Source organism: Panthera tigris, chromosome B3 (genome assembly GCF_018350195.1).
Source record: "Panthera tigris isolate Pti1 chromosome B3, P.tigris_Pti1_mat1.1, whole genome shotgun sequence".
Classification (NCBI taxonomy): Eukaryota; Metazoa; Chordata; class Mammalia; order Carnivora; family Felidae; genus Panthera; species Panthera tigris.
In genome coordinates this window covers 64,040,416-64,053,694 of record NC_056665.1, presented here as the reverse complement: position 1 = coordinate 64,053,694, position 13,279 = coordinate 64,040,416, and the positions used below count along the sequence as shown (strand labels likewise).

Sequence of the window (13,279 nt, the reverse complement as noted above, 5' to 3'; positions counted from 1 at the left end):
CATTTCAACTCATTAACAAAAAACTAAGCTAGACTGCTTTCTTCTAAAGCAAAACTTTCCGATACAAACATGGGAAAATAACTAGTAAGAAGAGGTTCAAGAGAAACAGAAGGCTCACTCTACTATTTTCGGATCACCTCTGAGGAGACCTCCAGAAGCACCGGCAGGCACTCTGCCACGGATTATTCTTTGTCAAGAGCTGCTCATGATCCCTAGCTCTGCTCACCTCTGTTGTTCGAACTCTGCTCCCCTCCCTTCCCCGGTGACACATGGCCACGATACCCCATGAGTGAAAATCACGTGCTGTCTCTCACTCCCTCCAGACATAGCATGTCTTTTCTTTTCCACCTCTCTCATATAAATTCTGTGGCAGGAAACCGTGCATGCATACTATGCAAAACTTTGAGATCTTACTTACCCACCTTTCCCCTGCAATCCCATGGCCAAAGAGGAGTTTGAACAGTGGCTGTTCTCCCTAATCCATCCTTACCCTTGAAATGAACTTTCTCAAAACTCCACATGTATAAAGAATTTATTCTTCCTACATGCCTTGGATTATTTCCCTGCCTTGTGTATCTATCTTTTTTCCCTTGAAAGGTGCATTTCTCAGGTATTCTAAGCTCTGATACTGGAACAGGGGTCTGGTCACAGTAATTCTCCTTGTGCACTGCCTAGCCTGTGTCTGTTGCCATTAGGGGCTTAATCAGTGCTTCCTCAGGGTGGATAAGATTCTTGGACTCTATGGGATTTTTAAAGCTTTTGGGTTTTAGGGTACTTTTTTCAGTTCAACATATTCCAGAAAACAATACATCTTTTGCCTCTGTAGGATTTGTTGAGGGGAGTGGATTAGGCTTGGTTCTTTTGGGGAAGGACTTCAGAACTGGTCATCTATTTCTCAGGTAGATGTCATGATTATTGGAAGGTTAGGAAAACAGCTTTGACCTCAGCCAGCAGTTGCCTGATTGGCACGAGAGGAAGAAAGTTAGTGATAAATACATTCCCGGTCCCCATTTTCTCAAAAGTGAAATGGAAAAAGAATAAACATCCTTATTCCTGAAACAGCAACAGTGCCCTGCAAAAAGACTGGTATGTAGGACTACCAAGACTACGTGAGGATCTTTGTAGTTCATTCCAGTTGGGAGCCAGTTGAAAGTAAGACCCAGGAAGAACAATGGCTCCTCATAGCCACCTGCCCGCTAGTCTCCTGACTTCTAGGTTCACCTCCTTGCTCGTGTATTTTCTAAGATTATTTTAAAACAGACAATCATTCATTCCATTCATTCAGTTAATTTTTCTTAACTGAAAAATTAGAGTGTAAATACATACAAATTTAATTAAAATTTGAGGCTCACCTAGTAATAATAAAAGTGCTCCCTCTTTTCCAAGTTAAAAAGCCTACAACAATATTGCAGTGTTCTCAAAGTGAGTACGTGGGTCAGCTACATCAGCATCACCTGGGAACTTGTTAGAAATGTAAATCCTTGCGCCCCACCCCAGATCCACCAGAGGAGAAACTCTGGGGACAGGGCCCAGCAATCTGTGTTCATAAAAAAGATAACCTCCGTGTGATTCTGCACCAACATGTGAGAACTGCTGCTTTAAACCAATGTGGAAATCATAAGAACTACTCAATTTTGTACTTGAAGTGTACTAAACAAGTATCCCTAAGATGTCAAATCTTTCCCGATTCCATAAATAAGGTCTGGCCCAACGGTAAACATGTCCAGCCAAGAATCCCTAGTTCTGAATTCTAACTGATTTGCGTGTTGTGCTGCCTGGGATCGGGTCGAGCCTCCCCTACATCCCCCAGGAGGCTCCACGAGGGTCTGAGATGGGCAGGCACTTCTGAGCTGAGCCACCTGTGCTCATCTGCTTCCTGGTGGGAGACGCAGGGGCTCAAAGGGGGCACAGAGGGGGGAGCAGTGATGCTGGAAATCTATGAATTTTCCATCGATTTTAATAATTCCTTTTTTGAGGGGAACCAATATATAGTATTTTTCAATCACTATTTCACAAATCACAATCCAAAAAAAGACAGTGCTTATAAGATTTTTTTAAAAAAATGGGCATCTTTGCAGATAACCGCTCGTGAGCTGCATGAAACCGTGCACCCTTCAGGCTGAGAATGGTGATGACAGAGGGCAGCATTCTAGAGAAGTCACGGTCCATGTGTGTGTCTGCTTACCCCCCGCCCAGATCCCTGACCCCCAATCACAAATACTTCCTAACCAGTATCTTCCAGTCACAGACATTCTGGCTTTAAATCCTGTCCTTTCCTAGTCCCTCACAACTACCCTCCATTTGTAAGGGGGATTATTACACTCTATCATCCACATGATCCAAAGGCTTTCAAATTTCTGTTTGATAACAGTGTTTGCTCACGTAACCTTGTATTTGTGTGCCCTACGAACACAAGGGCAGAAGAATGTCAAAGCACCAGAGGCACAGTAGCATTTTATGAGATTTCTCATCACAGGAACAACCTCCATCCTAAGAGAAATGGAAATGCAAACTCTCCTCCGTAACTTTTCTCACTTGAAATCACGCCTCTCATCACGACCTATTACACCCACACAGTCATGTGCCATAGGCACTGCACACGGTCTCCAACATTTCAAAGGCTCAAAAGATATTTTTAAAGCCAAAATACAATCTAGGTTGCTATTCCACAAAGCAACTTTTTAAGGAAGAACAAAGTAATAGATTTTTATGCATGTGGGTAGTTAGCAAACTCACCAAAAGACTGAATGCAGCTGTCGATGAGATCGTCCAGGCTGGCTCCTTTGGCTAAATGTCCCAGAGACACCATCATGCGGAACTGGGTGATCTGGGCCAGGCTGGGATGAGAAGGGAAGGGGCTGCTGGCTGACTTTGCCTCTAGTTTTGCTTTAGTGGCAGCTCTGCAGCCATGAGAAGGTTTCCTGGGGAAAGAGGGGAGGCAGTGAGTGCAAGCCAAGCAGCCAGGGGACAGACAGACTGGCAGCTCCAAGCTCTGAAGGCAGATTGGGCAGGAAAGGAGTAGAGATAAGACAATTAATCCTGAGAGTTGGGCTGATAGAAGACATACCCCTCCCACTTGGCAAACGCACCAAACGGACTGGTTGGCTGTTAAAGAGACATCTCCCAAGCAAATAATAAGGTAAGATTTCAGGGCTGCAACGAGGGCTCTTCAGTCTGGGATTAGAATTGCTTTGGCTTGCTGGCTCTGGCTCCTGAACCAGAGAGGCAGAGGCCAGGCCACGTAGGTAGTCCTTAGCTCCTACCAATATTTTAGCTGGAAGTCCACTGACTTGGGTCTGAAGCATTGTTTTATTTGGTCTCATCTTCAACTAAATTCATTCATCTTGAGTAATACCAGAGATGCTGCAGAAGGTCAGGTGGCCTCAAAAACACCTCTGAACTTTAGGGGAGAAGTCAAAGACTAAGGACCCATGTGCAAGGGAGAGGATTTACAGTGGAGGTGTTCAGATTTTCAGCTAATCTTGCCTTTCTCACAAATCTTGAAGATTCCGTTTTCCATTGTTGATAATACTGGCAATCATTATATGTCAGTTTTTACCACTAAATATTATCATTCCATCAAGTCCTTAATTGGGGAATACTGATTTCAAAAAAAAAAAAAAAAAAAGCAGAGCTTATGTGAGCTTTATTTCAGAATTGAATGTAAAAGGAGAAGTCTGGATCTGGAAATGGCTTAGGAATCCAATAGGTCACCTATGTTCTCTCTCAATTAGCTTTTGTCTTTGGTCATGACCTCATCAGTACAGGTCAAGTTGTTTGCAAAATGACGAAGTATTTTACTTTCTTTCCTATTTAAACACACAGATGCATATCTATAATCTTTTCAGGTTTAATAGTGATGGGTGTCGTTGCTGGTTAACTTCTTTGAACATATAATTAATTCTGTGGCTTTGGTTCTTTCAGAGTTTACGACCGAAGAGGAGACAAAAAAATTTGTACCTCAAATCCATAACTTTAGCCACTCACTATATATTTTGATAAACACATAAGGGCATTAGTTAATAAGTACTTATTCTATTAGTAAGACACTGTGATAGGCCAGAGGGGAAGGGGACTGGAGTGAGACAGTCTATGTGAGGTACTCTGTAAACTGTAAGACATACTCCTTACATTAGTTATTGCTGCTGTTGTAGAAAGGTAAACTAGAAGTTCCTTAATTCAAAAGTCTAGTTGGAGAATCAGACCTACACCATGAAAAGACAGCTCTATAAATCTTAAGTGTCCTGTGGGTGTCAAGCCTAAGAAGCATGATGTTCTCAGAAGAGAGAGAACCAGTTCCAGGTGGAGTGTTGGGGGAAGCTGCTCCAGTAAGATATAATCTCATCCCCCAGAAGGGGCTGAAATGCTTTGATCAAAATGAAATGCTGGGGGCACACATGGATTCTCTGCTAAAAGAGAGTGTACTGAACTACGGGCCACCCGGTACACAGCCAGACTAGTGGAGGGAAGACCATGCCCTCTGATCTGTTTCAAACTAGCTCCATGGCGCTGGTCCGGCAGTGACCACTGGACTCTGCTTTTGGCCTGGGGTGGGCCCAGTGAAATTGCATCAACAACTGGCTACTCAGAATCTACTAACCCAAGGAAGTGATTTCTGAAAGATCAAGTTGGTGTTACAGGACTTAAGTTTCTGACCATTACTGATTTTTATCCAGGCCCTGTGATAACCCCAGGATCAGATCAGTATCTGAAATCAAGAGAAAGTAATAATGACCATAATGAACTTAGCACCTATGATATCACATGCACCGTACTGGGAGGTTTAAATGATTTTTAAAGCCTACACCCCAGAAAGAGATCACCTCCATTACATGAAGTTGAAACTGAATCTAAAAGCTGCTAAATGACATAGCTACGGCTGTACAGCTCATATGTGCTAGATCTGGGATTTGTACCTGATGCCTCTCTGGCTTTATTTGATAAATATTTACTGTGCTTGGGACCATACAACTTTCACTACATTAGAATTAGAAGGAGACTGCCACAGAGAGGCTGAAAAGTTTAAGACTCAAAAATCATCCAAAAGCATAGCTGATAACATAAAGTCTCCACCTCATACCCTCCTGTGGGCCCCTTGAACAGTCTTCAGAGCTGGGCAGGCTCTTGATGGTCACGTTCCAAACTTTCATATACATATGTGGAGGTCCAGGCTCAGAAAGGCAATGCCACTGGAGCAGAGGCTGGTAGAAGCTGGGCCTCCTCCACCCCACGCTTGGTTCCCCGGCCAGGCTCCCTTCCCCTCCTAGAAGTACAGACAACTCTCTAAACCTGGTGCTCGTTGTCCAGTGTTGGAAACACTTCTGCCTCCGTTGCTGCCTTTCCACCATGAAGACCCCCCACCAAGGCAAAGGCAGGAAAGATGAAAATGAAGTCCTTCTCAAGAGAAGTCTTTTTCTCTTAGGCCTTCCAAAGAGAGGCGGCCACTGGACTCAACCGCAGGCCACAGGCCCTATCTCCATATACGGCTCTTTCCCCTGGGGCTGCGAGGTGTTAATCTCTGTCTCTCAACTGTGGGATCCAGGAAACATTCCATTTTCTCTCTCGGTTGGTGGCATCGACCACTGAGGACTCTGAAAAGTGCGCTGGCTCTAATTCTGGTAATGCTTCCTAATGTCAGCCGTAGGAGAAACCACTATGGCTCACAAGGTGATTCTTAGAGGCAGATGCTTTTATCAGAACTAAGAGGGAACTAAGGGTAGATCCACACAGAAAGAAAAAGAGTGTGAAGGGAGTATTTAGGGTAGGGGGAAGGGAATGTGAGAAATGTAATCTGGGAGAATGGAGGCCAAAGAGACGCACAGTTTGGGCCCAAAACACCAGGGAGAAGAGATGCTACTAAAAACCACACTGCATCCCGAGAGGTCTGGGAAGATAGGGTTATCTGCGCCATAAAGTAGGAAACTTGGCTCTTTGGCTGCTCAGTCTCTTGACTGCTGCTTCCTGACAAACCTTCAAACCACTCGGTCTTCTGGTGAAAGGCCTACAGATAAGGATGTAGAAAATGTTTCATTATAGGTAGATCTAAGAGTATTTAAAAAATCATAGAAAGAATACTCTAAGTCTCCAAAGGCATATTTTTAAAGGACTGGAGCCAAATGTTCCCATGTAAATTAAAACATAAAAAAATAAGGCCAAAGAGAAACACATTAACTTGAAGGGGTTTTCTGAGACTATGAGTGGCCAAGGCTGCATGGAATTTGCCTCAGGAAGCAAGGAGGCGGTGGAAACTCTGACCTGGCTCAGGTGAAATCCTCTCCAGCACAGGTGCCTCAGCAGAGGGCACACACTTTCAGGTTGAACTTTTTAGGAAAACTAGCCAAGAAGAGTGAGTTAAGCGATGAAACGGAGGAATGAGAACACAGACTTCCACAACTTTCTCTGCAGCAGAAGATGGCTTTGCTTGGCTTCTGGTTAGGATTCTTTCCAGTCCTGTCCTCTCCCTCAGCCCTCTAATGTATACTCAATTTAACTTACAGACACCCCTCCCCTCAATCTAGGGAAGGTGCAGGGCTGCACCCCGGGGCAAACACCGTCAGGGTGCCGGAGTGCAGAAAGGGCCAAGAACCTTCGGCTCCAAAAAAGTCCAGCAGAGCAAAGCTTCCTGCCTCTCGCGGGCATGTCTTTGCGAGCCGGCCACACTAGAGTCCACGTGGAGGAAGTTGGGAAGAGCGCACTGACGTGCTGTGCCCAGGCCCTCCCTGCTCTAAGGGGGCACACTCAAAGTTGCCTGCAACCCACCCCCCCCCCCCCAGGCCTCTTTCCCCTGCCAAAAGACTTTGCACTACCACACTAACTTCATCTTCGAGACGCTCCTAACACATCTCTCTAGAATCGCAGTGGGGGTGGAGGGGCGCATAGTTTCCACCCAGAAGGCTGTATGTTTCAGGGACCGCCACTCGCTCCCTGCAAACGGCCGCTGGCCTTTCCCGGCCCTGCCCCGGATCCGCAGGGCCGGGAGAGGCCAGCAGGTGGCGCTGCCGGAGCCCCGGGACCGCAGCAGGTGCGGGTGGTACGGAAAGTCCGCGAGTGGGAGAGACCCAGGTGCCGGACGCCGGGGAGCCGGGACGGGGTGGCGAGGGCCGTCGGTGCAACTCCGGAGCTCGTGGCGCGCACGACCCAGCTCCCCGCCCCTCTTGCCCGGTCGCCCGCTTCCCCGGACTTGAGCCGAGACCCTGGCCTGCCGCCGCCCGGACCCCGGGTCAGCAACTTCCCGTAGAAGGAGGCACCCATGTCGCCCGCCCCACTCACCCCCTCCCCCCGTCCCCTGAGAGGGCTCGCGGGGTCGCCCGCCCCAAGGAAGGAAGACGGCGCCGCCGAGGCCCCGGGCCCCTACTCACCTCGGAGCCTCTCTCGCCTTGCCCAGGGTGCCCATGGCCGCGGCCGGCGCTCCCGCGGCCGCCTCACCTAGCGCGGCGGGACGGGCTCCGCGGGGCGCGGCGCATCGCCACCGCCGCCGCCGCCTGCCGGGCCCCTCCGCCCCCGGCCGCCCACACGCCGCTCTCGCAGCCGGCGAGCCCGCCCGAGGCGCACCCGCAGGCACAAAGTTTCTGTGAGCGCGCCCTCTCGCCCTCACGCGCGCGCGCACTCTCTCGCCCGCACCAACCACCTGACACGCGCTGATGCTATCGGTGTAGGAAATGTGTGGCGCTCTCGGGCTGCTCTCCGAAGCCCGCCCCCATCCAGCGCGAGCGCCCCGCGGCGCAGCCCGCCGCTCCCCGCCCCCGGGTCAAGTCTGAAGGGGAGCCGAGGGCTGGGGAAGCTCCGGGGGCACCGCGGGGGAGGTGCCAGCCCGGCGGCGCGCAGGGGTCCCCGCCCCCGCATTCCAGTCCGGCCTCGCGGAGGACCCCGGGGCCCTTCGCAGGCCCCCTTGTACGTGTCAGAGGGCAGCCGGGGCGGGGTAAGGAACTAACGCTCAGGTGTGGATCTGCCTTAGCCCGCTCCTCCTGGGCCTTCTTGGTAGGAATTTGCGGGACTTTGGCCGAAGATTGGCGCCCTGCACTCCCGCGGGAGGCGGCGGGAGCGGAGGTGCGCTCCAGAAGTGTGATCCGTATTTGGCGGGAGACGGCTGGCCGCCTGGCGACTGTGGGTGTGGGAGATGCGGGGAGGGGGGGCGGTGGAGAGAACTTTCTTAGAGCGGTCCGAGCCAGGAATGGCGGCCTAGCTCTGCTTGTCCAAAAGATAGTGGTGGTAACAGTAGCTAACTGATGGAATGCGTTGTGCTAAAGTGCTTTCTATACGTTGCCTCGTTTAAGCCATCCCCCCAAATCCCAAGAAGTCACTGTTTTCAAGATTAGAGGACATGGTGAATAAGATGCCTCCCACCACAGGACTGGTAAACGGCAGAGAGAACTGGGACCTGGGCTGAGATCTGTCTCACTCCCTGTAATCGCTGCTGGGCTGTCCTAATAACACACCCATTATCATCGTTACATGCCTTAACTCCAGCCACAATAATAGGTTTCTTCCCAGCCATAATGTTCTGGACCTTAAAGTCTCCCTCTGTGATGTCATTTCTATATTTCTTCATGTTTATATGCCAAAAGAAAAGCTTACAAAGGCACATAACCTACAGAAAGAAGTGAGTGAAACGAAAAGTGAAAAATAAGGCATATAAAATGGAGCCAGAAGTGAAAGTCGTGTTTTTGTTTTTTTGTTTTTTTAACTCACCACGTAGATCCCCATGCACTTGGTCACAACTGGGACCAAAATTTGTCTCCCAGATTTCTAGTAGCCATGTTCAAAAGGGAGCTTGGTGTAGAATAAAATTTCTGTCACGTGCAAGACAAAAAAAAATTACTCAAGAGAGTATCAACTCTTCTTTTTTTTTTTTTTTTTTTTTAATTTTTTTTAACGTTTATTTATTTTTGAGACAGAGAGAGACAGAGCATGAACGGGGGAGGAGCAGAGAGAGAGGGAGACACAGAATCGGAAGCAGGCTCCAGGCTCCGAGCCATCGGCCCAGAGCCCGACGCGGGGCTCGAACTCACCGACCGTGAGATCATGACCTGAGCCGAAGTCGGACGCGTAACCGACCGAGCCACGCAGGCGCCCCGAGTATCAACTCTTCTTAATAGTAAGACCACAAAGAAATTTCTCCAGAGAATCATCATAAACATTGGGTCACAGCCAAGGTGTCCTCAGTCCAAGCCATGTATATAAAAGGAGCATGTGGATATTTATTAAATATTAAATTATGGCAGTTTTCTAGACTATATGGCATATGCATATGTATATATGCTAAATGGATAAACATACCTTTATGTAAATGAAAAATTATATGTAAATATGTGTTCATATCCACATATATAGATAAATATGCTATTTGGTGTATACACACAATACTGTGTATCGTGTATATATTTGGTGTATACACACATGTAGGCAGTTGCACACACCTGAACACCAGAGTCCGTTACATATACAAGTATAGAAATTATTAGTGATTCAGTCGGTAAGCAAGTCTTGCTGAGTTTACTGAAGAAAGAGGCCTGCTTCTGCCTGGGAAGCGTCTTTATCTCTGGCTTCCTGAGAGTGCTGCACTCCACCTGCACCCGACTGTGTCTGAACCCACCTGAGTTCTTTGATGAGGCTTTCTGGTCATTTCTACTTAAACAATTTATCTTTTCTAAACATGTAAAAAATTAGAAGTGAGCTCTATCTCTTTATTCATCTTCTGCTATGTGGTTAGTCTCCCTGGTGTTGTGTGAGGCACCTCTGACCTCAAGAAAAAGTTCTCCATTTCTCTGGTCCTGTCTTCTCCTACCTCTCGGATGGGCTGTAGCCAATACCAACTGTAGTCGTTGAGAGAGGTTGGGGCTCCGTCATTCTTCCTCTGTTCAATCAGGTGTTCTTAACTGATGTCCATGGACCTTTACTTGGCTTTTTTGGTGGGTATGTGCAAAGCCTCTGAAACTAAAAACACCAGTTTTCATCAGATTTTCTAAATGATACATTACTCAAATTAGGTGTTTTTATTTTCTTCCATGACTTCAACAGGACCCATGTGACTTTCGGTCTGAATATTCGACATTGATATCTAACATACACACTCACATTTCCAACTGGTCACCTCTTTTCATTGTCCCAGAGGCCATCTCCATGGCGACACGTTGATCTCAGCCCCCATTATCTCTGAATCTGGACATGCGTCATAGACTCATAATTGGCTTCCCTACTTACAGAACCTCCTTTTCTCTGATCCTTCTTTCATATTGCTTTCAGAGTTACCTGATCACATCATTAGTCTGCTTCCAAACCACTAAGGGATCCCGAGTTGGCTACAGAATAAAGTGCAAACTTGTTAATGGTATGTGTCTCCACAACCGGACCTTACCCGTCCAGCCTAGCCTCTAGCCATGCCTTCCCGGGCACCTGACCTCTTAGGCGGCACCTCCGTCACTCCTGGTAATGCTGTGCCCTGTGTTCTTACAAGCCTTGGTGCTTTTGCTTGTGAACTTCCTTCCGCCTGCCGTCTCTTTTCACCTGGTAAACACACAAAGGCACAGCTACACCATATGCATGGCAAACTGTCAAGTCACCCTAGAGGGGATATACACAGCTACCTCCCAGGTACAGAGGGGTACAAACCATTCGCAATCTGCCTAGTTGTCCTTGGAGAACCTATGGCCACCACAGCTCCCACTTTCTCTGTTGCTGAACATTCATCCGTTTAAGATATATTCACTGCTTGTCAACTTTGTGTCAGATGCTGTCCGTGGCCTTGAGAATTTGGTAGAGAACGAGACAGATGAGATCCCTGTTCATGCAAGCTCACTAATCCAACAGACAGACAGTAACCAAGTCAACAAATGAACAAATGCACCACGATTTTACACTCTGACTTCCAGGAGCTGCCCCTTCAGAGTCTGGTTACCCCTGTGCTGCTGGGGACACCATGAGGTGTCCCAGTGGAGGCCCCACATGCAACTGAGAGGACAAAGCTGCCACAGCTCCAGAGAAGAGCGAAGAGGGATGGAGAGGGAAGGGAAGGAGCCGATGCAGCATCACACTTTACTCTCCTGCTGAGTGCTGCTCCTGTTTCTGAGGCACAGAGAATTGGCCTCATTATTTTGTTATGGTGCTGCTGTCCCGTGCAGCAGCACACCGGACACTGCGTTCCTGCTGCCGCTCACCTTGGACCAAGGCTGCAGGAATTGCCCACATGAGAAGCAGCCCCTCTTGCTTCGTGCCTATAGACTGGGGGCTTGTGTGGGACCCCTGCTCATTTCTTGGTCCTCGGCATCCTCTCATGGATGCAGAGTCCTGCCTCCCTGGGAGCCTCTCTGTCTATGGGCCAGCTGTTCTGGGCAGTGTTCTCCTTCAGGTACGCCCAGAATTCTTCCAGGGGAATTGGATGAATGTCCTGTTTTTAAAATGGCTCATCTCATATACAGACCCTAGTTGTGAATATCCATTCTTAATTTCAGCCGCTTTGAAGGATGCTGCCGATCTCTGTGAAGTCTCTTCCCAGAGCCCCTTCCCCACAAAGCCATATTTATTTATATTACGCAGCCCATATTTTTGATTTGGGATATATTTTTTATTAGGATGCTAACACAACAAACAAAGAGAAATACATGCTGCCTTATAGCTGTTGCCCTCCTCAGACGGGCGCCCCTGAAGGGCTTTGAACAGAGAAGAAATGGATCTGACTTGTTTCATTAGGGTCATTCAGGTTTCTGGGTTCCAAAGTGACTCATGGGAGGTAAGGATGGAGGTTCTGTGTGGGAGTGGCTTTCATAATTTCCAACTTCTCGGTCTACCAGGTGAGTGGCTTGCAGACTGCTTGGAACATTACCTTGTGATGAGAACTGTAAAGTTACATTTTACACTCTGTGGCTCCGATGTACATTTACACTATGTGTAAAACCAACACACAAGCTGTGTGAAACATAATCCTTTCAGATATATCTTTTTTTTTAATATATGAAATTTATTGTCAAATTGGTTTCCATACAACACCCAGTGCTCATTCAAATATATCTTTTTAATGACCTTAAAAAATGAATGCTGCTCTGGACCCACTGCATCGATCCATTACTAGGCTGGATTCATCATTTATAAAATATAGTTCTAGATCTACCTCTCGTGATAACAATAGATCTTCATAGTTACTTCTGGAAAAGGCATCTAGCTGGCTCTGAGTTGGGGGGGGCGGAATCTTAATTTTCATTGTTTCCTCTTTTGTAGCTTTTATTTTTGTATTATGCACAAGCATCTATTCAATAAATAAATCCTATTTTGAATCATTCTGACATAGAGCTTACCTTCTGATTCCGGCCTGAGTGGCTTTAAAAAACCAGAGGCTGGGACCAGCAAAGGTGAGTTGCCAGTGAATCTGCTTTGTTCAAGTTATATATATATATATAAAGTCAAAGAGTATATTTTTCACGCATTTCAGCCCTCATGCCTCCCGGTAATGTGACCCTGAGCAAGTTAACTTCTCTAGACCTCCATTTTCATGTCTGTGAAAATGGATACAAACAAGGCCTACCTCATGGAACTTTGCTGGTGATGATATGACATGGCCGAGACCTAGCACGTAGCAACCGCTGAGGGATGAGTCGGTGCCAAGTTGTGGGCATACAAAGTGAATGCTTCCAGAACCTAGTAAGTGCTATGCGATGACACCCAAAGGGATAGTACCCTAGCTGTTTATTCATGGGGAACCAGCTTCTTAGAGGAAGTGAGGTCTAAGCTACTATGCAAAGGTTAAGGTGAATAGTGAGCCAAACAGAGAGAGAAGGTGAAGGGCCAGGGAAGGGAAGGGGAGGGGAGGGGAGAGTCCTTCAGAGAAAAGGAGGATGTGGAAGTAAGGAGGAGGAAGAACAAGTGCTTTGCTGAACTAAGTAGGACACTCAGGAAATTACTCTGATTCTCCCCACCCCCTGCCAATGGATAAATAAGGTTCTCAAGTCTGACTTAATCTTGTTGCCTTGACAGAATCTGAGAGGCTTCACACCTTGATGAGTCCCCCCATGAGCTCTTTAAATCCCCTCCACTTTAGACGTGATTCAATTAACACCGCTCCTCAAGTCTGCCTTTGGGTGCTTGAAAGGAACTGTTGAAAAAGGACCGGAGTTAATTAAACTCCAACACCGGGCTCCCTCTCAAATGGCTGGCATTGCAAACAGAATGGCAATAATCTAAATGCTACAGCTAGTTTTGGAATGCAACCACTATTTTTAAAACTCCTATTGTGTACCTGGCACCATGTCAGCATCGTTACTGCTTAATAATTTAACCTGTACAAAGACAC

General features: G+C 47.4%; 1 protein-coding gene across 3 annotated transcripts in view; it reads right to left on the bottom strand.

Moving 5' to 3' along the window:
* The window catches only part of RASGRP1 (RAS guanyl releasing protein 1), an 83,008-nt gene extending 72,292 nt beyond the window's left edge, over nt 1-10,716 (bottom strand). The window contains exons 1-4 of one of the 3 annotated variants that reach the window (XM_042989180.1): nt 10,609-10,716; nt 10,355-10,503; nt 9,785-9,933; nt 2,737-2,921 (exon numbers count right to left, since the gene is read on the bottom strand). In XM_042989180.1, coding sequence (XP_042845114.1) covers nt 2,737-2,921; nt 9,785-9,846 — 247 coding nt within the window. In that variant the 5' untranslated portion in view covers nt 9,847-9,933; nt 10,355-10,503; nt 10,609-10,716. Of the gene's footprint in view, nt 1-2,736; nt 2,922-5,080; nt 5,264-7,358; nt 7,613-9,784; nt 9,934-10,354; nt 10,504-10,608 lie in introns of those variants that run through there. The other 2 variants (XM_042989182.1, XM_042989181.1) reach the window with 2 other exon arrangements.
* Between the last annotated feature and the right edge of the window lie 2,563 nt (nt 10,717-13,279).